General features: G+C 48.1%; 1 protein-coding gene across 1 annotated transcript in view; it reads left to right on the plus strand.

Moving 5' to 3' along the window:
• Positions 1 to 1,205: 1,205 nt before the first annotated feature.
• Positions 1,206 to 25,101, plus strand: part of EFCC1 (EF-hand and coiled-coil domain containing 1) — a 69,731-nt gene continuing 45,835 nt past the window's right edge. The window contains exon 1 of the mRNA XM_078776339.1: positions 1,206 to 2,623. Coding sequence (XP_078632465.1) covers positions 1,503 to 2,623 — 1,121 coding nt within the window. The 5' untranslated portion in view covers positions 1,206 to 1,502. The remainder of the gene's footprint in view (positions 2,624 to 25,101) is intronic.

Consider the following 25,101-nt stretch of genomic DNA (forward strand, 5'->3'; position numbering starts at 1 on the left):
AAAATTGTTTTTTGTTTTTTTCCGTTATTTGAGTTTTCGGAAGAAGAATAAGTCTGCTTACAAATGGACGTGTGACCGGTTTTGCATTTTGAGATGCTTTCTCGTTTTTTCAAGTCTTCATAGGCAGGGCAGGAGCTCATACTTTCTACCTTCGGCAGTGGAGCTTTTTGCACAAGAGCAATGTACATTGGCTCCACTACCTGAGCCACCACAGGTAGTTAATCTGCCCCCACGGGTCCAATAACCAAATCCTCCCCTCCCATATCAGTCGGCCTGATTCTCGACGTAACCACATCAAGGTCCTTCTATCTTTTAGGAGGCAAAGGAGCCACCTCCAACTCCTTCTCTTCCTCTTTATTCTCTTCCTCCTTTCTCACATTCTCTTGTGGTGTTGAGGTAGAGGAGAGGGATAGACGACGACAACAGCAAAGCGCTTTCCGATTCACTTGGACCCTCTTTCTCGACAGCAATATGCTCTTCTACAAAGGTTGCACCACACCCTAATGATGCAGAGCTCCCTCGAATGTCCCAACTCGCCACTCTGGATACAAAACGCTTCTTTGCACCCAGTAAGTAGGTGGCCGGGGTTAGCACACCTGCGGCACACTTTAGTCTGCCCGGTATAAAAGACTTGACCACAGTCCATCCCGATTATAACCCCTTTTGGTGATATAACCCTTTGTCCTCAGCTTTACCCGGTACTACCATATGCCAATACTGAGTCTCCGATGTTCGTGTAGTGACAAAGGCAAACTTTGACATCGTCCTCACTAACACACTCGTACAGATGGACCGTCATGGCGGTCCTCTAAGTTTCTGAGAGAACCTTGACCGCCCAGTCGGCGGTAGCTCATCGGCGCCACAACTCTGCCAGTGTCGCTGTCATTTGAAATGACCCATCAAAACCATGGACAAGAGAGATCAGGCAGAATAAGTCTTCATTCTAGAACCCGAGAACCCCCAAAACAAAACATTCCTGTCAAAGGTTTTTCTGGTTGGGACATCAGACTTTGGCAGGAAGTAAATTCACCTCAACATAGCAGGAGGAATTTAGAAAAGGGAGTCTTATAAGATGTTTACTCGACATAAAGGTCACGACCTTGAGTGTGGAGTGCTCGTGTGGGTCACAATGAGTTGTGACTACAGCGTGGGAGTCGCTGCGACTACACCATACGACTACATTGATCACGATACCCATGCGGCCATGCTATTGTCTCGTTCTTTTTCTCTTGAATACAAATCACTTACCGTCGTCCACAAATCCGTCCTCGGGAGGGCTCTGGGGAATGAATTAAAAGGAAGTCTCGCCAGGAGCGAAGGGAGGGACACTTTTAAAGGCGTGACGCTGCGAGTGAAAGCCCGGGTCGTGCTCCCGACGGATTTGTGACGAAGCTCGGAGGCGGTCGTGTCCCCACGAGCAACGATCGAGTTTCTTTTGAAGAGTTTCCCGATCGGCGAAAAGCAACAGCAACAAAATAAGCAATACCTGAGGGCAGGAGATCATGGAGCCACCGGGCCTAGAGGGAACGGGAAGACCGCGTCGGGTTCGATGTTCTCAGTGGGTCGTCGAAGCATTGGCCTACCATTTCGGGGTCGCCAGCCATGTGGACAACGAGGTTGTGGTGCTGGCGACCGGTTTGGACCAGTATTTGCATGAAGTATTTCAACATGTCGACTCCGGCGGTCGAGGCGCGATCTCAGCCGACGATTTCCGGTTCCTGTGCGAAGTGCTCGACCTGGGGGAGACCCGCGCTGAGGGCGGGAGGACCTGGGAGACCCGCGCTGAGGGCCGGGGGACCTGGGAGTCACCGTTGCTTCGCGACCTGCCTCCCACCTTGTCCTTTCAAGAATTCTATGGCCGACTCTGTGGACCTTTTGAGGACGTTGGTTCTCAGAGTGGAAATGACCCTCGTCGTGCACCTTGTGCTCCACATTCTGGCGACCCAGAGCTCTTGGAGGCGCAGATTCAGCTGAGGAGCCGCAGGACTCGGACTCGGGAACCAATTACGCACCGCGGATGGTCATCATCGCCCTCCGGGATCCATAGTGACCGGACAGATGGAGAGAGCTGCAGGTGCAGAGGCTCTCGGATATCGTGTGCGTCATCATTATTTGCATCGTCATCACAGTCTGCAGCTCGGCGAACCTGCGACGCTCGGAATCTACGAAATTCCTGCTGCTGTTGCTGCCGCTACTGCTCTCGGGAAAACGTCTGCAGCAAAGTGCCGGCCGTGGTTCTTGAGCAAATGCAGCAGCGTTTGGCGAGGCTCGAGGAAGAGAACACGAACCTGCGGGAACTCGTGGAGGACCTGCGGCTCGCCCTCCAGGGTAGCGACGCCCGCGCCCTCGCGCTCCAGGTGACTCTGCGCCGCCTCGCCGCCGCGCCACGACAGGTCCGCCGTGCCGAGCTCGTCCGAGTTCAAGATTCCCAGTCTGGGTCGGAGAGGGTGCGGTGGCAGCGTCTCTACGAGATGAGGAATTCAGCGCTGCGTTCCGAAGCTCACGCTGTGCGTTGTGGAGCTGAAAGGACGCGCTGCGTGCTGCAGGCTGCACTCGCGAGGGTTCACGACCTGGAGTGCAAGGTGCGCCAAGCTTTCCATGAGCGGTGCGCTAAGAGTGGAAGGTACGAATAAATAAACAAGAAAGAAGTTGTGCAGAGTACGATACTTGTATAACCCCTAAAACAAATTTGACCTTAAAATAATTGGTGGTTGAATTAAGTGACCTGATTATGCAAATCCTGTTCAAATTTCAAGTCAATCGGATGAAAATTGAGGATTTTAGAAATTTCATCTAAGTTGTTGACCTTTGGCCTATGTTAACCTTTTGACTGATGTTGACCTCAAAAACAATTGGTGGTTGAATTGAGTGACCTGATATGCAAATCCTCTTCAAATTTCAAGTACACTGGATGAAAATTGAGGATTTTAGAAATTTCACCTAAGTTGTTGACCTTTGGCCTATGTTAACCTTTGGCCTATGTTGACCTCAAAAATAATTGGTGGTTGAATTGAGTGACCTGATATGCAAATCCTCTTCAATTTTCAAGTACACTGGATGAAAATTGAGGATTTTAGAAATTTGAAGATAAGTGGTTGACCTTTGGCCTATGTTGACCTCAAAAATAATTAGTGGTTGAATTTGGTGACTTAATATGTAAATCCTCTTCAAATTCCAAGTCGATCGAATGAAAATTGAGGATTTTTGAAATTTCAACAAGTTGTTGACCTTTCCCCTATGTTAACCTTTTGACATGTTGACCTCAACAAAATAATTTGTGGTTGAATTCAGTTCGCTGATATGCAAATCCTGTTCAAATTTCAAGTCAATCGGGTGAAAATTGAGGATTATTTGAAATTTCACCTAAGTTGTTGACCTTTGGCCTATGTTGACCTCAAAAATAATTCGTGGTTGAATTCGGTGACCTAATATGTAAATCCTCTTCAAATTTCAAGTCGATCAAATGAAAATTGAGAATTTTAGAAACTTCACCTAAGTTGTTGACCTTTGGCCTATGTTGACCTCAAAACTAATTGGTGGTTTAATTCAGTAACCTGATATGCAAATCCTCTTCAAATTTCAAATAAACTGGATGAAAATTGAGGATTTTAGAAATTTCACCTGTTTTTTTTTTTTTTTTTTTTTTTTTTTTTTGTATACTGAATCAAGGCTCGTGAAAGAGCTAACATTTATTTCACAAACAAATCAACCAGACAAACAAAATATATAAAAAGAGGGAACGGAAAACAAGATGGGGAGAGAAGGGGAAGCACACAAACACAACATTTGAGAGCAGGGAGATGTGTGGAAGGGAGAGGGCTTGGGGGGAGGAGGCGTGGGAAGGGGCGGGGGGAGGAGGCGTGGGAAGGGGGGGGGGGAAGTATAAAACACAAGGACACCAAGGACTTCCAGGACAGAAGTTGGTATTTCAAAAAAGTGGAATTGGGGTGAAATTAGCGGTGGTAGAAAAGATCAAGGTTTTGGATGGGGGAAGATAAGAGATGGTGGTGAACAGCTGTTTTAAAGACCTGGAGGGTGGAGTGGGATTGAAGAGAGTGAGGGAGTTTGTTCCAGAGGTGGGAGAAAAGAGGAATGAAGGAGTGAAGGTGAGCAGAGAGTCTTGATTTTGGCAGTTTGACCATAAGAGGGTTGCAGGCAGGTCTTGTGCGACCTGTAGGAATATTTGCGGGACAGAGCCCAGAGAGAGCTGGGGGGGCAAGGCCAGAGAGGAGTCGGTAGAAGACGGAAAGACCACCAACCTGCCTGTAGTGAGTGAGTGAGAGGCCCTTGGAGTTAGCTTCATCGCGGGAGATTCCAATGATTCTGAATGCTTTGGTTTCAACAGCGTGAAGACGAGCTAGGTGTGAGGCAGGAGCACCAGCCCAGAGGGGAGAGCAGTATTCCATTGAGCTGCGGATGAAAGCCTTGTGTGTGGTGAGGAGCTCAGGTGTGCCAAGGAAGGACTTCGCACGACGGAGGATGCCCAGTCGGCGACTGGCTTTGGAGGCCAGATTTGAAATGTGGTTTTCCCAGGAAAGACCATGGCAGATAGTGAGACCCAAAAGCTTGAGTGACAGAACTTCTTGGAGAGGATTATTCAGAAAGTGGATGGGAGGGTTGTCCAGTCGGTCTTTTCGGAGAGACATCGTAAGAGTGTGAGATTTGTCAGGATTGAAAGACATGTTCCACTTGTTTGCCCAGTCTGTGATTTTTTTCCAGGTCTGCAGAGAGTGAGGAGGCTGCAGACTGCCGATCTGAGGGATGAAGAATGGAGTGACAGAGAGTAGAGTCATCAGCAAAGAGATACAGAGGATTTTCAAGAGAGTCAGAGAGATCATTGATGAAGACCAGAAAAAGCACAGGGCCCAGAACACTGCCTTGTGGAACTCCAGCCTGAACAGGAAGAGGAGATGAGAGAAACCCATTCAGGGCCACACGTTGACTACGACTAGAGAGGAAGTCCGCCAGCAATGCGTGGAGATTTCCATGGATACCAAAAGAGGAGAGTTTGGTGAGCAGAGCAGGGTGCCAGACCGTATCGAAGGCACGTGATATGTCAAGGGAGACTGCTCTAATTTCCTGTTTGGCATTGAGGACCTCCATCCATTGTTGAGAAAGCAGAAGCAGCATGTCCAGAGTAGAGTGTCCAGGTCTGAAACCAAATTGATGATCAGAGATCATGCCATTGGAGAAGAGGAAATATTTCATATCTGAAGCAATGATGGATTCCATGACTTTGCTGATAATTGGGAGAAGGCTGATTGGTCTATAGTTGCTGGGATCTGTTTTTGCACCTTTTTGTGCAAAGCGGTGATGTTAGCAGATTTCCAAGCAGATGGAAGATGACCTTGAGCAAAAGAGAGGGTGAAGAAAACAGAGAGAGGGAGTGAAAGAGCGGAAGAACAGGATTTTAGGACCTGTGGGCTGATGCCATCAGGTCCAGTTGCAGAATCCGAGTCGAGGGTTGACAGAAACTTTTCCACCTTGTCAGGAGGAAAGGACACAGATTCCAGGAGCAGCTGGGTACGACTGGGTACGGTGGGTACAGAGAGGGATGGGTTTGGGACACAAGATTTAGAGGCAAACACAGAGTTGAGGCATTCAGCTTTTTCATGTGCGGAGTCAGCCGTGTGGCCATTTGAGGTGAGGGAGGGGATGGAGGGGGAACCCCCCCCCCTTCCCACGCCTCCCCCCCCCAAGCCATCTCCCTCCCACACATCTCCCTGCTCTTAAATGTTGTGTGCTCTCAAGTGTTTGTGTGCTCCCCATTCTCTTGTCTTCCGCTCCCTACTTTTTATATATTTTGTTTGTCTGGTTGATTTGTTTGTGAAGTAAATGTCAGCTCTTTCACGAGCCTCGATTCAGTATACAAAAAACAAAAACAAAAAAAAAAACACCAGAAACAGATTTGACCAGACGCCATTTGACCAGACCAAACTCAGGTTGTTGTTGTTGACCTTGTTGTTGACTTGTTGTTGACTCAAGTTGTTGACCTTTCCCCTATGTTAACCTTTTGACTTATGTTGACCTCAAAAATAATTCGTGGTTGATTTTGGTGACCTAATATGTAGATCCTCTTCAAATTTCAAGTCGATTGAATGAAAATTGAGGATTTTAGAAACTTCACCCCAGTTGTTGACCTTTGGCCTATGTTGACCTTTTGACCACAAAATCAACAGGCTTCTTCCTTATGATCAACTCCATCGTTTCATGAATATCAGTTTAAAATTGTGACCTGTAGGCGATTGAGAGACAGACAGAATAACACACGCAACCAACCAATATATTTGAAAAATCTTCAATTTTCGCATGTAATAATACTCAATCACCGTGAAAAAAAAAGTATAAAACAGGGATGGAAGGTTCACACCTTCAGGCAATTCGCAAAAGACCATCTGTTTATTATGTATGCAAATACAGTGGGATTTTGGACAGCACGTTGCACCAAAAAGTACACTGTCCTTCGAATGGACCTAAAACTAGGTGTCACGTTTGCTAGCTAGCATGAGAGTTGGTGGACGTTGGTGGACATGAGAGTTGGATGGTGTTTTTCTAGAAGTGGAGGCGAGTTATCGCAGGCATCCTGTACAAATTCCAAATTTCTGCCCTCATCACTGCCAATCTAAAGTCCGTCCTTTCCAGTCAGTCTGTGAAAGATTTGGGCCAAATATATATACATAGCTAAGATATATGTATATATATATATATATATATATATATATATATATATATATATATATATATATATATATATATATATATATATATATATATATACTAGCTTCGATACTGAGGAACGGGCTTATTTTAGCTGAGGCTAATGACTGTACCTGAGTTGCTGTGTTGTCATGATTTTCACCAATCATAATACAAACAATTACTTTGCACAAATGTATTTGTTGTGTTTGTGATATTACATTTTTATAGGCAATTTAGGTTGAAGATTTAGGTTGAATGTTTTTTTTTCAAGAAAGAACCCCTCAGCACATACATAGGGGAGGGGTAGGTGCAGACTGGAAGTTTGGGACGATTACACCTCACCACCACGTAATTCAAAACACCTCCCCACCAAGTAATTCAAAACACCTCACCACCACGTAATTCAAAACACCTCACCACCACGTAATTCAAAACACCTCACCACCACGTAATTCAAAACACCTCACCACCACGTAATTCAAAACACCTCACCACCAAGTAATTCAAAACACCTCACCACCAAGTAATTCAAAACACCTCATCACCACGTAATTCAAAACACCTCACCACCACGTAATTCAAAACACCTCACCACCACGAAATTAAAAACACCTCACCACCATAAAACACATAATAAAACACCTCACCACAACGAAATTAAAAACACCTCACCACCACGAAATTAAAAACACCTCACCACCACGTAATTCAAAACACCTCACCACAACGAAATTAAAAACACCTCACCACCACGAAATTAAAAACACCTCACCACCACGAAATTAAAAACACCTCACCACCACGAAATTGAAAACACCTCACAGCCATCAAGCACGTAATAAAAACACCTCACAACCATAAAACACGTAATAAAAACACCTCGCCACAACGAAATTAAAAACACCTCACAGCCATAAAACACGTAATAAAAACACCTCACACCCATAAACACATAATAAAAACACCTCACAGCCACGAAAAGAAAAACACCTCACAGCCATAAAACACGTAATAAAAACACCTCACCACCATGTAATTGAAAACACCTCACAGTCATCAAGCACGTAATAAAAACACCTCACAACCATAAACACAATAAAAACACCTCACAGCCACGAAAAGAAAAACACCTCACAGCCATAAAACACGTAATAAAAACACCTCACAGCCATAAAACACGTAATAAAAACACCTCACAGCCATAAAACACGTAATAAAAACACCTCACACCCATAAACACAATAAAAACACCTCACAGCCACGAAAAGAAAAACACCTCACAGCCATAAAACACGTAATAAAAACACCTCACAGCCATAAAACACGTAATAAAAACACCTCACAGCCATAAAACACGTAATAAAAACACCTCACAGCCATAAAACACGTAATAAAAACACCTCACCGCCACGAAAAGAAAAACACCTCACAGCCATAAAACACGGAATAAAAACACCTCACAGCCATAAAACACGTAATAAAAACACCTCACAGCCATAAAACACGTAATAAAAACACCTCACAGCCATAAAGCACGTAATAAAAACACCTCACAGCCATAAAACACCTAATAAAAACACCTCACAGCCATAAAACACGTAATAAAAACACCTCACAGCCATAAAACACGCAGTAAAAACACCTCACAGCCATAAAACACGTAATAAAAACACCTCACCACCACAAAATTATAAACACCTCACAGCCATAAAACACGTAATAAAAACACAACACAGCCATAAAACACGTAATAAAAACACCTCACCACCACAAAATTAAAAACACCTCACAGCCATAAAACACGTAATAAAAACACCTCAAAGCCATAAAACACGTAATAAAAACACCTCACAGCCACGAAATTAAAAACACCTGACCACCACGTCATTTAAAAACACCTCACCACCAAGTAATTCAAAACACCTCACCACCACATAATTCAAAACACCTCATCACCAACTAATTCAAAACACCTCACCACCACCTAATTAAAAACACCTCACCACCACGTAATTATAAATACCTCACCACCACGTAATTCAAAACACCTCACCACCATGTGATTTAAAAACACCTCACCACCATGTGATATTAAAACACCTCACCACCACGTCATTTAAAAACACCTCACCACCACATCATTCAAAATACCTCACCACCACGTGATTCAAAACCACCACAACGTTATTAAAAACACTTCACAACCACGGAAACAAAAGTTTGAGGGAGTCGTTAAGTGACAACACAGACACTGCCCAGATGTGTCGATATATAGATAAATGACTGTACCCGAGTTGCCGTTTTGTCATGGTTTAAATTAAACCAATCATAATTCAAACAATTATTTTGCACAAATGTATTTGTAATATACGTGATATCACCTTTTAGAAACAATTGAAGTTGAAAAAAAAAAATTCCCCCAAAAATCCCCCTCACAAAAAAAAAAAATTGCAATTTTTTTTTTTAATACCCTTTGGGCATACCGACGGAAGAGATATGTGCATACCAGAAGTTTGGTACGATTTCACAAAAGTTTGAGAAAGTAGTTCAGTGACAACACAAGACAACACAACACAACACAGGACAGGACAGACGCTGCACAAATATATATATATACAGACACGTGAAAAAGTAAGTATACCCCATGTAAAGTTTTGACTTTTTCAACAAACAGCTATTTGATCTTCATTTCAACGATATTGATAGATAAAGGTGATATAATATAACAAACATCATGAAACATTTACATTTTGTAGTCCATTGTATAATTTAAATAAACATAAATGCAAATTTTGCATGTGGAAAAAGTAAGTACACCCCTACATTTATCACTACTTCAAATACCTAAAATTAGAATCAGGTGCACCAGCTCAGGTGCAAATGATTAGAACATCATCAGAGAGGATCCTGGAGGAACCTGTCTTATTTAAACCTCAGACATTTCGTTTGGTTTGCTCTTTGTTGTTGAAGTGTATGGTGTCACCATGCCTAGATCAAAAGAGCTCTCTGAGGCCTTCAGAAATAAGGTTATAGATGCCTACGAGTCTGGGAAGGGATTTAAAACGATCTCCAAACAATTTGAAATCAATCATTCGACTGTCGGCAAGATCATCTACAAGTGGAGAAGATTCCAAACAACTGCCAACTTGTTTAGGCCAGGCCGCCCCAGCAAGTTCAACACGAGAGCAGACCGCAAGATGCTGAAAGAAGTCTCAAAGGACCCCAAAATGTCATCACAGGACCTACAGGTAGCTCTTGCCACTGTTGATGTCAAAGTGCATGAGTCCACCATCAGAAAGAGGCTGCACAAATTTGATTTACATGGGATTTGTGCCAGGATGAAACCTTTGCTGTCCAGAAAGAACATCAGGGCAAGACTCAAGTTTGCCAATGAACACCTAGGCAAAGACCAGCACTTCTGGAACAATGTGCTCTGGACAGATGAGTCAAAGGTAGAGCTATTTGGCCACAGTACCAGAAGACATGTTTGGCGAAAACCAAAGACAGCATTTGACCACAAGAACCTGATACCAATTGTAAAGCATGGTGGTGGAAATATTATGGTTTGGGGCAGCTTTGCTGCATCAGGGCCTGGGCAGCTCACCATCATAGAATCCACTATGAATTCTTCATTGTACCAGAGGGTGCTTGAGGATAATGTGAGGCCACCTGTCGGAAAGTTGAAGCTCAACCGAAGGTGGACCTTGCAACATGACAATGATCCTAAACATACCAATAAATCCACCAAGGAATGGCTGAAAAGAAAGAAATGGAGGGTTCTGGAATGGCCAAGTCAAAGCCCGGATCTAAATCCCATCGATATGTTGTGGGGGGATTTGAAACGAGCTGTGCATGCAAGAAAACCCTCAAACATCGCACAGCTGAAAGAATTCTGCATGGAGGAGTGGGCAAAAAAATCTCCCAGTCGATGTCAGAGACTGGTAGACAGTTATTAGAAACGCCTACTTGAGGTTGTTTCTGCCAAAGGGGCAATACCACCTATTAGAGCCAAGGGTGTACTTACTTTTTCCACATGCGAAATTTGCATTTATGTTTTTTTAATTATACAATGGACTACAAAATGTAAATGTTTCATGATATTTGTTATATTATATCACCTTTATCTATCAATATTGTTGAAATGAAGATCAAATAGCTGTATGTTGAAATATGTTGATAAAGTCAAAACTTTACTTGGGGTGTACTTACTTTTTCACATGACTGTATATATATATATATATATACATATTGTTGTGGATATGAGGACTGTATTTGTTTTTTATTGTGTGCTTTATTATTAATATTGTTTATTCTGCGCCTCCTGCCTCCGGAGTTGTGTATAGATAAAAAGGGCGGTTTGGTAGTTATTCCATGAAACACCACATTGCAGGACCCGATAAAACCCTTGTTCAGTAGCTTATATCTTATGGGGGGTGGGTCTGAAGGTCTGAAGGCAGTAGTGGGTCCAGGTCTGAAGACAACTAAGGCCTTGTCTTCCATTAAAATGACACTCCTTTGCACCGAGTAAAAGAGATAGATTCCCTTCATTCCCATTCCCAAAAACCTCCATTTCCCCTTTCGTAATGGCCAAGCCTCAATTTGGCAATTACATCCCCTCCAAAGCCACCATTGACCACGAGACAGGGTTGGGGGAGAAAGGCGGGTCTCCACCTCGTCATAGAGGGGAGGAGTAAGTCGGCCCCACTCATCCAACCCAGAACGAGGGGTTTGGCTTGAGAGGGCGGAGAGAGAATGCTTGGGGGAGGTTCGCAAAGGGTGAAGGGCGGGGCCTATATAACCCGCCGTGGGGACGCTCCCCAAAAGGAGACAAGCAGATAAGTCCAAGAGAGTTGCAAAAAGGTCCAAGGCTGAGCTGAGCTGCGTGGTGAGGTGCAAAGGAAAGAGCTGGGTCGTCAGAGCAGAGCTGAGTTGTGAGGTCCAAAGGCAGAGGTCATCCAGGGAAGCGCAAAAGCCTGCTATTCGTCACCTTGCTCGCCAGTGGCAGCGTCTACAGCAGCAGCAGCAACAATGCTCGCCAACCGCTTAGGGGCCTGGACGGCAGTTCGGAGCAGGGCCGCGAAGGAACGGCGGCTGCAGAACGTGCGGATCGTCCCAGTGGACTTTCCTCTCCTTCCAGTCAATCCACTCTGCAATTCCCCGCGTGAGTCTGTGTCTTCGTTTGTTCTGTCCTGGGTATTAAGTAAGCCTGTTAGATAAGCTAGTAATTTGCACTGTGTCGCCTGCGTCTCATGTCCCCTGCAAATAATCGTGACTGTTCTTGCTTGTGTATGTGTACATAATAAACCCCGTTACTCTTCTGTACGTCTTCTTCTTCCTCTTTGCATTCGGTCGCTTTAGAGTTTTCCAGATTGAGTATCTGTGGCGCGATACGGCCAACGTTTGGGTGAATCGGGTGAATCGGGTTTAGTCGGGGAACAACTGTTCGGTCGCGGAGCCTTCGCTCGGCAAACAACATCCTAATCCGCGGACCGCAACAAATTGGTGTCGGGGAGTGAGATACGAGGCCCGAACCAAATTTTTAAAACAGCTACAAAAAATTTGGTCAAAATTTGGAGCCACCGAAATTTGTGTTGTTTTAAAGCAAAACCCGAATTTTGAAATCGCGCCATGGCTGGTCAAGGCGATCGGATGCAGGTGGGTGAGCTAGAAGAGGGGTTAGGAGTAACCCAGGATCAAATGGAGGGGAGCAATGAGGAGAAAAATGGCAATGTGGTTGCGGAGGTTTCAGACGCTCTCGCGCACGAGGTTACAGCGGCACCAAATCTGGCGGCGCCCGTGACCGTAGCAGCACCGGTGAATTGGGACCTCTTTATGATACAAATAAAGGCGCTCATGGTCCAGACAAGTGAAGACCTGAGGAATGAATTGGGGAACCGGATGGAGGCTCAGAATGAGCAATTGGGGGCAATGAGGAACGAATTGGAGGGCCAAATGGGAGCAATAACGAACGGAATGAGGGCCGATATGGAGCGAATCGGCAAGATTGGGGACAGAATGGGTGACCGCATGCAAAAATGTGGGGAGACCATGGATCGCATGGTGGGCGAAAGGGTCCCAGGGGTGCACGACGAGGTAACGCGGGTCGAGAAGCGCCGGTTGAGCGAAGTAGGGAAAAGCACGGGTAACTGGACCAGGGTAGAAATCGCGACACGGGGTTTGGAGCAGCCGGCGACCGCTGAGGTAGAAGAGGGTGTTTTATTAAAGCCAGCGGTCGTCGAGGTGAATAAAGACAAAGCAGTAGTGGGTACAATTAAAATTGAAGAGACGACGGAGGTAGCCCGGGAATTGCAGGGAGAAATGGAATATGTACAAAGTCCCTGCTCAAATCATGATGATGTACTCGCTAATCCAAATGGAAGTTTGCAGGTTCGCGTGGAGAAAAGGATCCCCCAGGTGAGTCGTGCTGTATATTGTGCGGGTAGATTTTGCAGGAGGATGTTTGGCGACAAAAGAATTGTCGCGCGATTGGGATCGATATGGCACCCGGGCGTTGGTGAAGGGTCCCGTGTGAGTGGAAATGGCACGCGTGTGAAAAAAAAGTGTGCGTCGGCGAGTGGGTGTGTTACAAAGTGTGGGAGTGAAACCGAGTGCGAGCGAGAATGCACGTCGTGGTGTACGGAGTGTACGTGCGAGGGTGAGAGTGACCCGGAGAGTGAGTTGGTGGTGGAGCGGGTGCGAGAATGCACGCTTGGAATGGTTGAGGGTGTGCGAGGAAGCACACCTGAGTTGGTGGTAGCGCGAGTGTGGGAGAGCCCATCTGAGCGCGTTAGTGGGTGGATGCCAGAGTGCACGCCCATGGTGAGTGTTACGGAGGACGTAACGGAGGAGAGGTGTGGACCGAGGTGTGTGAGCTGCGAGTGTGCGCAAGAGTGTGCGCGAGAGGCGTGGTTTGTAACAGGGAGTGCGTTGGTGGAATGTACGGACGGCGTTGGAACGCCGGATTTGGTGAGGGTGAAAGGGGTAGCGTATGCGTGTGAGCATGCAGGTGAAGCATCGACGGTAACCGGGTTAGCGGTTAGGGCGACGGATAGCCGATGCGAGCACTCGGGGCGCGGTGTGCTTTGTTGGGTGCGAGGCCCGGCGCGGATCGATGCTTCGTCGCTTCTCTTCGAAGCGTCGTTGCCGATTCGGGCTTGGCCCCCCCTGCACGGTCGAGTCCGGGCCTTGGCGGGCGAGGCGACCGGTCCGGTTCAAGGGCGAGTGGGAGGAAGCGGCATGGTGCCCCCTTGCGGGGACGGGGTTCCGACCGGGGGAGATTGAGGCGGGCCCGGGACCGCAAGGTGCCGCGCCGAGATGGTGCGTGGAATCTCGGCCCGACCAAACCACCTCCCTTGAACCGAAAGCCGGACGGATTCAACCTGCAGGCGACCAAACCACCCGAATTCATTGCTCGGCTTTACGAAGCCGAGTTTAATGACGTCATGACGCACCGAGGCTAGGATATAGCGGACTGTGATGATGGTGATAGTGATAGTGTTTTGATCCGAAATTTAGAAAAGTGAATAGAATTGGCAGTAATTGGAAAATTTTTGATTGGTTGGAATTTGGTGTGCAAAATTGATAGTAAGAGATGCCCCATGTGATGGGATGGCCAATCCACCATCCCTCACAGCGGGGGGCAAAGGAGCACTAGATTTATGGGGTTGATGGCAGTGAAAACTAGCCCGAGAGGGCTAGGATATATCGTGTGTAGGGATCTAGCGAAGATGACATTAGGTAACGTTAAGATTAGTTAGTGACAATGATACCTGTAGTTGGGGACGCAGGTAGATTAGTGTGGATGATAATGACGTGGTATGTGCTTAGTTTAAAGGGAAGACGGGGAGCACTAAGTTAGCAGGGCAACAGGTAGTTTAGATGATGCCGTGTGAGTGTTGGAGGTGAATTCAGAAGTGTATTGTGAAAAGTGTGTGAAGAACAGGTGTGATTGCACAGGTGTGCAACTGAACAGGTGTATGGAGCAGTGTTTGAGTGAGAGAAGGTGATTGTGCATTGTGTTGACCAAATGGTCCAGGAGAGGAGGAGGTTGCAGGTGGCACCAGGTGTGATTGCACAGGTGTGCAACTGAACAGGTGTGTGGAGCAGTGTATGAGTGAGTGAAGGTGATGGGTGTTGTGCTGACCAAATGGTCCAGGAAGGAAGGAGGGTGCAGGTGGCACCCGGTGTGAGTGCACAGGTGTGCACCAACAGGTGTGTGGAACACATGGAGTGTGGAATACATGGAGTGTGGAATATCTGGAGTATTGGAATGGATGGTCGTGGAGTGAGTATAGTGGAAATTGTGGAGTGGAGTGGATGGTGCGGAGGTGTGAATGGGGGAAGGATGGACCCCCATCACGAATACCCGGGGCAGGTAGTGTAAGTGTTAGGTAGAGGGTATAGGTAAATTGTGGTTGGATATTGGCATCTGTGGTGCGGGTGAGAGAATGGCATTTGGATGGGTGCATTAGTGTTGTGGAAATGGCTGGGCGTGTAGCCTGTTAGTGTGTGTAGTTGGTTTGGGCACTCCACCACTGTAAGGATGTCGGCCAGGTGAGGCCGCAGGTGGGCTCTGGGAGCCGGTAGAGTTGTGGATGGGGCCCGAGGATCCGGAGGACGGACCCGGGTAGCCCAGTGCCAGAGGGCACCGAGTGGGGTGACAGAGCCAGGAGGGGCTTCCCCAGTTAGTTAGGTTAGGGTGAGGAGCTAGGTAAGCTCGGGTGGCAACTGCAGTGATGGAGGTGTGCAGGTGGGTAGACCTGCTGGGAGAGCTACACGCGCCAGCCCAGAAATTGTGCAAGGGCACCGGGCGATGAATCGGGGGAGTGAGACCCCAAATTGAGAAGCACCACAGTTTGGTCAATGGGAATTGGTTTTTAGAACCCATAGTGTAAGTTGGCCAATGGATTGGCAGGGAGAGACCCCGGGTAGAGTAAAGTGTGTTAAAGTCATTTAGAAAGTAGTTAGGATGAAAATCTCCTCGCACCATCTGCATCCACTCACCTGAGATGACGTACCTCCACACCATGCCATGTTTAATTATTTTTATGTGCAAATGTTTTGGACTGTGAGACGCATCATGACGTGGGTGTGACATTGTGCTTTGTGTTCCATCTCTTCCTCCTTATGAGGATTGATGACGAATTGGGTGATGGCAAATTTTGGTTAGAGGGATTGTGGTGACGAATTTGATAAGGGAAATATGGGGAGACGTGACAGTAGCGACGAAATTGTAAATGTGTAGATTTTTGTACATATGGGGTAAGAGGGCAAGGGTAGTGTAGGTGACGGACGGACGGATGGGGGGGGGGGGGGTGTGACGTACGGTAGGGACGAGCTTTCTCACTTCGCCCTCCGTACGCATTTCGCCTTGCATTGCCTTGTTTGATGTGTACCCTTGTGACCTTACCCCTCGCTCATTTGTCTTCCCCCTTTTGTCTCCCACATGACCTGTGCGCCATTGGGCGCCGAGGGGAGCGTGCGTGAGTCCGCCATTGTGCGCCCGGAACTCCCAGAACCAGCTGTCTGCATCGATGCACCACATGATGGACCACATATCTGTGGCCGAGCACCACTTATGGACCCCATGGGTTGGGGCATGGCCCCTCTGCTGGAACCGGCCATGAGGGCCCGAAATCTTGCTGGCGGACCTTGGCCACAGGGCACCGATGCCCCACAGGTGAACCACACGTAGTCGGCCCTGTGGGCCATAAATAACGAAAATAAAAACGGACACGTTAGGTGCATTTTATTGCAAATAGGCCACCAGCAAAAGAAAAAGACAACAACTGGAAGAAATAATAATAACCAGCAGAGGGAGCCGAAGAGCAAGAGACCACCTGCAGGGTTAGGGGTTGTTGGTTTATTTTTATTGATGAACTGTGGTGACTGCACCGATTGGTGCTTGAGGGTGTATTGGTGCGTTTTGGGTGCTTTAATGGTGCGTCGATGCAGGGCAGACTGTCTCCCCCCCAGAAAGAACAATCACAGGTCCTGGGTTAGTCTTGTAAATAAAAGTAGTGTCAATTGTAAATAATGCTCCCCACCGTCAATGTGTAGTTTGAAGACCATTCCGCAATTCGGTTAACTGTGGGCGTGAGTCTGTTAGGCAGGGTGCAATGGAGCAGCGGGACACATTTATTTATGTTTTAAAACTGTCGCACTCAGGGTCAGGTTAAAAGTAGAGGGAACTACACCTACGTGTCACACTAAATAAAAGTTGTAGGCCCGGGTCGTGCCTAAGAGGAGGAGGGTGCAGTGTTGCGGATATGAGGACTGTATTTGTTTTTGATTGTGTGCTTTATTATTATTATTGTTTGTTCTGCGCCTCCTGCCTCCGGAGTTGTGTAAAGATAAAAAGGGCGTCTCGGTAGTTATTCCATGAAACACCACATTGTAGGACCCGATAAAACCCTTGTTCCGTAGCTTATATCTTATTATGTGTTTTAGAGTAAGGCCTTGTCTTTCATTAAAATGACACTCCATTGCACCGAGTAAAAGAGATAGATTCCCTTCATTCCCATTCCCAAAAACCTCCATTTCCTCTTTCGTAATGGCCAAGCCTCAATTTGGCAATTACATCCCCTCCAAAGCCGCCATTGACCACGAGGCAGGGTTGGGGAAGAAAGGCGGGTCTCCACCTCGTCATAGAGGGGAGGAGTAAGTCGGCCCCGCTCATCCAACCCAGAACGAGGGGTTTGGCTTGAGAGGGCGGAGAGAGAATGCTTGGGGGAGGTTCGCAAAGGGTGAAGGGCGGGGCCTATATAACCCGCCGTGGGGACGCTCCCCAAAAAGAGACAAGCAGATAAGTCCAAGAGAGTTGCAAAAAGGTCCAAGGCTGAGCTGAGCTGCATGGTGAGGTGCAAAGGAAAGAGCTGGGTCGTCAGAGCAGAGCTGAGTTGTGAGGTCCAAAAGCAGAGGTCATCCAGGGAAGCGCAAAAGCCTGCTATTCGTCACCTTGCTCGCCAGCGGCAGCATCTACAGCAGCAGCAGCAACAACGCTCGCCAGCCGCTTAGGGGCCTGGACGGCAGTTCGGAGCAGGGCCGCGAAGGAACGGCGGCTGCAGAACGTGCGGATCGTGCTGCCGGACCCAGTGGACTTTCCTCTCCTTCCAGTCAATCCACTCTGCAATTCCCCGCGTGAGTCTGTGTCTTCGTTTGTTCTGTCCTGGGTATTAAGTAAGCCTGTTAGATAAGCTAGTAATTTGCACTGTGTCGCCTGCGTCTCATGTCCCCTGTAAATAATCGTGACTGTTCTTCTTGCTTGTGTATGTGTACATAATAAACCCCGTTACTCTTCTGTACGTCTTCTTCTTCCTCTTTGCATTCGGTCGCTTTAGAGGTTTCCAGATTGAGTATCTGTGGCGCGATACGGCCAACGTTTGGGTGAATCGGGTGCATCGGGTTTAGTCGGGGAACAACTGTTCGGTCGCAGAGCCTTCGCTCGGCAAACAACATCCTAATCCGCGGACCGCAACAAATTGGTGTCAGGGAGTGAGATACGAGGCCCGAACGAAATTTTTAAAACAGCTACAAAAAATTAGGTCAAAATTTGGAGCCACCGAAATTTGTGTTGTTTTAAAGCAAAACCCGAATTTTGAAATCGCGCCATGGCTGGTCAAGGCGATCGGATGCAGGTGGGTGAGCTAGAAGAGGGGTTAGGAGTAACCCAGGATCAAATGGAGGGGAGCAATGAGGAGAAAAATGGCAATGTGGTTGCGGAGGTTTCAGACGTGCAAAATGGCGCTCTCGCGCACGAGGTTACGGGCGCACAAAATGGCGCCTTTGCGCACGCGGTTACAGCGGCACCAAATCTGGCGGCGCCCGTGACCGTAGCAGCACCAGTGAATTGGGACCTCTTTATGATACAAATAAAGGCGCTCATGGTCCAGACAAGTGGAGACCTGAGGAATGAATTGGGGAACCGGATGGAGGCTCAGAATGAGCAATTGGGGGCAATGAGGAACGAATTGGAGGGCCAAATGGGAGCAATAACGAACGGAATGAGGGCCGATATGGAGCGAATCGGCAAGATTGGGGACAGAATGGGTGACCGCATGCAAAAATGTGGGGAGACCATGGATCGCATGGTGGGCGAAAGGGTCCCAGGGGTGCACGACGAGGTAACGTGGGTCGAGAAGTGCTGGTTGAACGAAGTTGGGAAAAGCACGGGTAACTGGACCGGGGTAGAAATCGCGACACGGGGTTTGGAGCAGCCGGCGACCGCTGAGGTAGAGGAGGGTGTTTTATTAAAGCCAGCGGTCGTCGAGGTGAATAAAGACAAAGCAGTAGTGGGTACAATTAAAATTGAAGAGACGACGGAGGTAGCCCGGGAATTGCAGGGAGAAATGGAATATGTACAAAGTCCCTGCTCAAATCATGATGATGTACTCGCTAATCCAAATGGAAGTTTGCAGGTTCGCGTGGAGAAAAGGATCCCCCAGGTGAGTCGTGCTGTATATTGTGCGGGTAGATTTTGCAGGAGGATGTTTGGCGACAAAAGAATTGTCGCGCGATTGGGATCGATATGGCACCCGGGCGTTGGTGAAGGGTCCCGTGTGAGTGGAAATGGCACGCGTGTGAAAAAAAAAGTGTGCGTCGGCGAGTGGGTGTGTTATAAAGTGTGGGAGTGAAACCGAGTGCGAGCGAGAATGCACGTCGGGGTGTACGGAGTGTACGTGCGAGGGTGAGAGTGACCCGGAGAGTGAGTTGGTGGTGGAGCGGGTGCGAGAATGCACGCTTGGAATGGTTGAGGGTGTGCGAGGAAGCACACCTGAGTTGGTGGTAGCGCGAGTGTGGGAGAGCCCATCTGAGCACGTTAGTGGGTGGATGCCAGAGTGCACGCCCATGGTGAGTGTTACGGAGGACGTAACGGAGGAGAGGTGTGGACTGAGGTGTGCGAGCGGCGAGTGTGCGCAAGAGTGTGCGCGAGAGGCGTGGTTTGTAACAGGGAGTGCGTTGGTGGAATGTACGGATGGCGTTGGAACGCCGGATTTGGTGAGGGTGAAAGGGGTAGCGTATGCGTGTGAGCATGCAGGTGAAGCATCGACGGTAACCGGGTTAGCGGTTAGGGCGACGGATAGCCGATGCGAGCACTCGAGGCGCGGTGTGCTTTGTTGGGTGCGAGGCCCGGCGCGGATCGATGCTGCGTCGCTTCTCTTCGAAGCGTCGTTGCCGATTCGGGCTTGGCCCCGCCCTGCACGGTCGAATCCGGGCCTTGGCGGGCGAGGCGACCGGTCTGGTTCAAGGGTGAGTGGGAGGAAGCGGCACGGTGCCCCCTCGTGGGGACGGGGTTCCGTCCGGGGGAGATTGAGTCATCGGGCCCGGGACCGCAAGGTGCCGCGCCGAGATGGTGCATGGAATCTCGGCCCGACCAAACCACCTCCCTTGAACCGAAAGCCGGACGGATTCAACCTGCAGGCGACCAAACCACCCAAATTCATTGCTCGGCTTTAAGAAGCCGAGTTTAATGACGTCATGACGCACCGAGGCTAGGATATAGCGGACTGTGATGATGGTGATAGTGATAGTGTTTTGATCCGAAATTTAGAAAAGTGAATAGAATTGGCAGTAATTGGGAAATTTTTGATTGGTTGGAATTTGGTGTGCAAAATTGATAGTAAGAGATGCCCCATGTGATGGGATGGCCAATCCACCATCCCTCACAGCGGGGGGCAAAGGAGCACTAGATTTATGGGGTTGATGGCAGTGAAAACTAGCCCGGGAGGGTTAGGATATATCGTGTGTAGGGATCTAGCGAAGATGACATTAGGTAACGTTAAGATTAGTTAGTGACAATGATACCTGTAGCTGGGGACGCAGGTAGATTAGTGTGGATGATAATGACGTGGTATGTGCTTAGTTTAAAGGGAAGACGGGGAGCACTAATTTAGCAGGGCAACAGGTAGTTTAGATGATGCCGTGTGAGTGTTGGAGGTGAATTCAGAAGTGTATTGTGAAAAGTGTGTGAAGAACAGGTGTGATTGCACAGGTGTGCAACTGAACAGGTGTATGGAGCAGTGTTTGAGTGAGAGAAGGTGATTGTGCGTTGTGTTGACCAAATGGTCCAGGAGAGGAGGAGGGTGCAGGTGGCACCAGGTGTGATTGCACAGGTGTGCAACTGAACAGGTGTGTGGAGCAGTGTATGAGTGAGTGAAGGTGATGGGTGTTCTGCTGACCAAATGGTCCAGGAAGGAAGGAGGGTGCAGGTGGCATCAGGTGTGAGTGCACAGGTGTGCACCAACAGGTGTGTGGAATACATGGAGTGTGGAATACATGGAGTGTGGAATATCTGGAGTATTGGAATGGATGGTCGTGGAGTGAGTATGGTGGAAATTGTGGAGTGGAGTGGATGGTGCGGAGGTGTGAATGGGGGAAGGATGGACCCCCATCACGAATACCCGGGGCAGGTAGTGTAAGTGTTAGGTAGAGGGTATAGGTAAATTGTGGTTGTATATTGGCATCTGTGGTGCGGGTGAGAGAATGGCATTTGGATGGGTGCATTAGTGTTGTGGAAATGGCTGGGCGTGTAGCCTGTTAGTGTGTGTAGTTGGTTTGGGCACTCCACCACTGTAAGGATGTCGGCCAGGTGAGGCCGCAGGTGGGCTCTGGGAGCCGGTCGAGTTGTTGTGGATGGGGCCCGAGGATCCGGAGGACGGACCCGGGTAGCCCAGTGCCAGAGGGCACCGAGTGGGGTGACAGAGCCAGGAGGGGCCTTCCCCAGTTAGTTAGGTTAGGGTGAGGAGCTAGGTAAGCTCGGGTGGCAACTGCAGTGGTGGAGGTGTGCAGGTGGGTAGACCTGCTGGGAGAGCTACACGCCCCAGCCCAGAAATTGTGCAAGGGCACCGGGCGATGAATCGGGGGAGTGAGACCCCAAATTGAGAAGCACCACAGTTTGGTCAATGGGAATTGGTTTTTAGAACCCATAGTGTAAGTTGGCCAATGGATTGGCAGGGAGAGACCCCGGGTAGAGTAAAGTGTGTTAAAGTCATTTAGAAAGTAGTTAGGATGAAAATCTCCTCGCACCATCTGCATCCACTCACCTGAGATGACGTACCTCCACACCATGCCATGTTTAATTATTTTTATGTGCAAATGTTTTGGATTGTGAGACGCATCATGACGTGGGTGTGACATTGTGCTTTGTGTTCCATCTCTTCCTCCTTATGAGGATTGATGACGAATTGGGTGATGGCAAATTTTGGTTAGAGGGATTGTGGTGACGAATTTGATAAGGGAAATATGGGGAGACGTGACAGTAGCGACGAATTTGTAAATGTGTAGATTTTTGTACATATGGGGTAAGGGCAAGGGTAGTGTAGGTGACAGGGGGGGGGGGGGGTGACGTACGGTAGGGACGAGCTTTCTCACTTCGCCCTCCGTACGCATTTCGCCTTGCATTGCCTTGTTTGATGTGTACCCTTGTGACCTTACCCCTCGCTCATTTGTCTTCCCCCTTTTGTCTCCCACATGACCTGTGCGCCATTGGGCGCCGAGGGGAGCGTGCGTGAGTCCGCCATTGTGCGCCCGGAACTCCCAGAACCAGCTGTCTGCATCGATGCACCACATGATGGACCACATATCTGTGGCCGAGCACCACTTATGGACCCCATGGGTTGGGGCATGGCCCCTCTGCTGGAACCGGCCATGAGGGCCCGAAATCTTGCTGGTGGACCTTGGCCACAGGGCACCGATGCCCCACAGGTGAACCACACGTAGTCGGCCCTGTGGGCCATAAATAACGAAAATAAAAACGGACACGTTAGGTGCATTTTATTGCAAATAGGCCACCAGCAAAAGAAAAAGACAACAACTGGAAGAAATAATAATAACCAGCAGAGGGAGCCGAAGAGCAAGAGACCACCTGCAGGGTTAGGGGTTGTTGGTTTATTTTTATTGATGAACTGTGGTGACTGCACCGATTGGTGCTTGAGGGTGTATTGGTGCGTTTTGGGTGCTTTAATGGTGCGTCGATGCAGGGCAGACTGTCTCCCCCCCAGAAAGAACAATCACAGGTCCTGGGTTAGTCTTGTAAATAAAAGTAGTGTCAATTGTAAATAATGCTCCCCACCGTCAATGTGTAGTTTGAAGACCATTCCGCAATTCGGTTAACTGTGGGCGTGAGTCTGTTAGGCAGGGTGCAATGGAGCAGCAGGACACATTTATTTATGTTTTAAAACTGTCGCACTCAGGGTCAGGTTAAAAGTAGAGGGAACTACACCTACGTGTCACACTAAATAAAAGTTGTAGGCCCGGGTCGTGCCTAAGAGGAGGAGGGTGCAGTGTTGCGGATATGAGGACTGTATTTGTTTTTGATTGTGTGCTTTATTATTATTATTGTTTATTCTGCGCCTCCTGCCTCCGGAGTTGTGTAAAGATAAAAAGGGCGTCTCGGTAGTTATTCCATGAAACACCACATTGTAGGACCCGATAAAACCCTTGTTCCGTAGCTTATATCTTATTATGTGTTTTAGAGTAAGGCCTTGTCTTCCATTAAAATGACACTCCATTGCACCGAGTAAAAGAGATAGATTCCCTTCATTCCCATTCCCAAAAACCTCCATTTCCCCTTTCGTAATGGCCAAGCCTCAATTTGGCAATTACATCCCCTCCAAAGCCGCCATTGACCACGAGGCAGGGTTGGGGAAGAAAGGCGGGTCTCCACCTCGTCATAGAGGGGAGGAGTAAGTCGGCCCCGCTCATCCAACCCAGAACGAGGGGTTTGGCTTGAGAGGGCGGAGAGAGAATGCTTGGGGGAGGTTCGCAAAGGGTGAAGGGCGGGGCCTATATAACCCGCCGTGGGGACGCTCCCCAAAAAGAGACAAGCAGATAAGTCCAAGAGAGTTGCAAAAAGGTCCAAGGCTGAGCTGAGCTGCGTGGTGAGGTGCAAAGGAAAGAGCTGGGTCGTCAGAGCAGAGCTGAGTTGTGAGGTCCAAAAGCAGAGGTCATCCAGGGAAGCGCAAAAGCCTGCTATTCGTCACCTTGCTCGCCAGCGGTAGCGTCTACAGCAGCAGCAGCAACAACGCTTGCCAGCCGCTTAGGGGCCTGGACGGCAGTTCGGAGCAGGGCCGCGAAGGAACGGTGGCTGCAGAATGTGCGGATCGTGCTGCCGGACCCAGTGGACTTTCCTCTCCTTCCAGTCAATCCACTCTGCAATTCCCCGCGTGAGTCTGTGTCTTAGTCTGTTCTGTCCTGGGTATTAAGTAAGCCTGTTAGATAAGCTAGTAATTTGCACTGTGTCGCCTGCGTCTCATGTCCCCTGTAAATAATCGTGACTGTTCTTCTTGCTTGTGTATGTGTACATAATAAACCCCGTTACTCTTCTGTACGTCTTCTTCTTCCTCTTTGCATTCGGTCGCTTTAGAGTTTTCCAGATTGAGTATCTGTGGCGCGATACGGCCAACGTTTGGGTGAATCGGGTGAATCGGGTTTAGTCAGGGAACAACTGTTCGGCCGCGGTTACACCACCGCTCGGTAAAAAATAACATCTAATCCGCGGACCGTAACAATATATATATATATATATATATATATATATATATATATATATATATATATATATATATATATGTATATATATATATATATATATATATATATATATATATATATATATATATATATATATATATATATATATATATATATATATATATATATACATATCAAGTAATGAACGGCGGTTGGGAATTATATCCATGATATCCATTTTTCCGTTCTCCAACCTATAGCTTTGTCTTTAAAAACTCAACGTTTCGGCCAGCAACCCAGCGTGCGCCGAGCCTCCACTAGCCTTCATCAAGAGAAGTTCCCTTGTTCCATTAAAGAAGTTGTCAGATTTGAGATCAAGCATCTCAAATGGGTATTGAAAGCCAATGGCTACCCAGACCACCTCTGCCCAAAAAATGAAATGGTACTGGCGGCTCCAAGAATCCAGGACGTGCCACAGGAACCACCTAAGGGCTTCTGCGTGCTACCATTTGTGCCACGGGTATCTCAAAGGATTGGCAGGATTTTGAGACCGGTCGGGGTGAGGGTCAACTACCAACCTATATACACCTTGAGACGTGCACTGACCAAGGTCAAAGACAAAAGACTGAAAAATGATTGCACAGGTGTGGTATACACCATTCCATGTGACTGTGGTGGAGAATACATAGGCGAGACTGGAAGAACCTTAGGCCAGCGCATTAATGAACACCACAAGGCCTTTGAGTGTAATCACCCAGAAAGATCTGCTATCGCCAAGCATGGAATAAGGGCGGGCCATGTTCCTCTATGGGACAATGTGAACGTGCTGGCGGCATCCCCGAACCGGGCCAGGAGGCGAATACTGGAGGCCTGGCACACTGGCCAAATGCGGGCACCATTGACAGAGGAGACTGTGGCGTTACCACAGGCATA

This window comes from Myxine glutinosa, chromosome 4, assembly GCF_964187855.1.
Source record: "Myxine glutinosa chromosome 4, kmMyxGlut1.1, whole genome shotgun sequence".
Lineage (NCBI taxonomy): Eukaryota > Metazoa > Chordata > Myxini > Myxiniformes > Myxinidae > Myxine > Myxine glutinosa.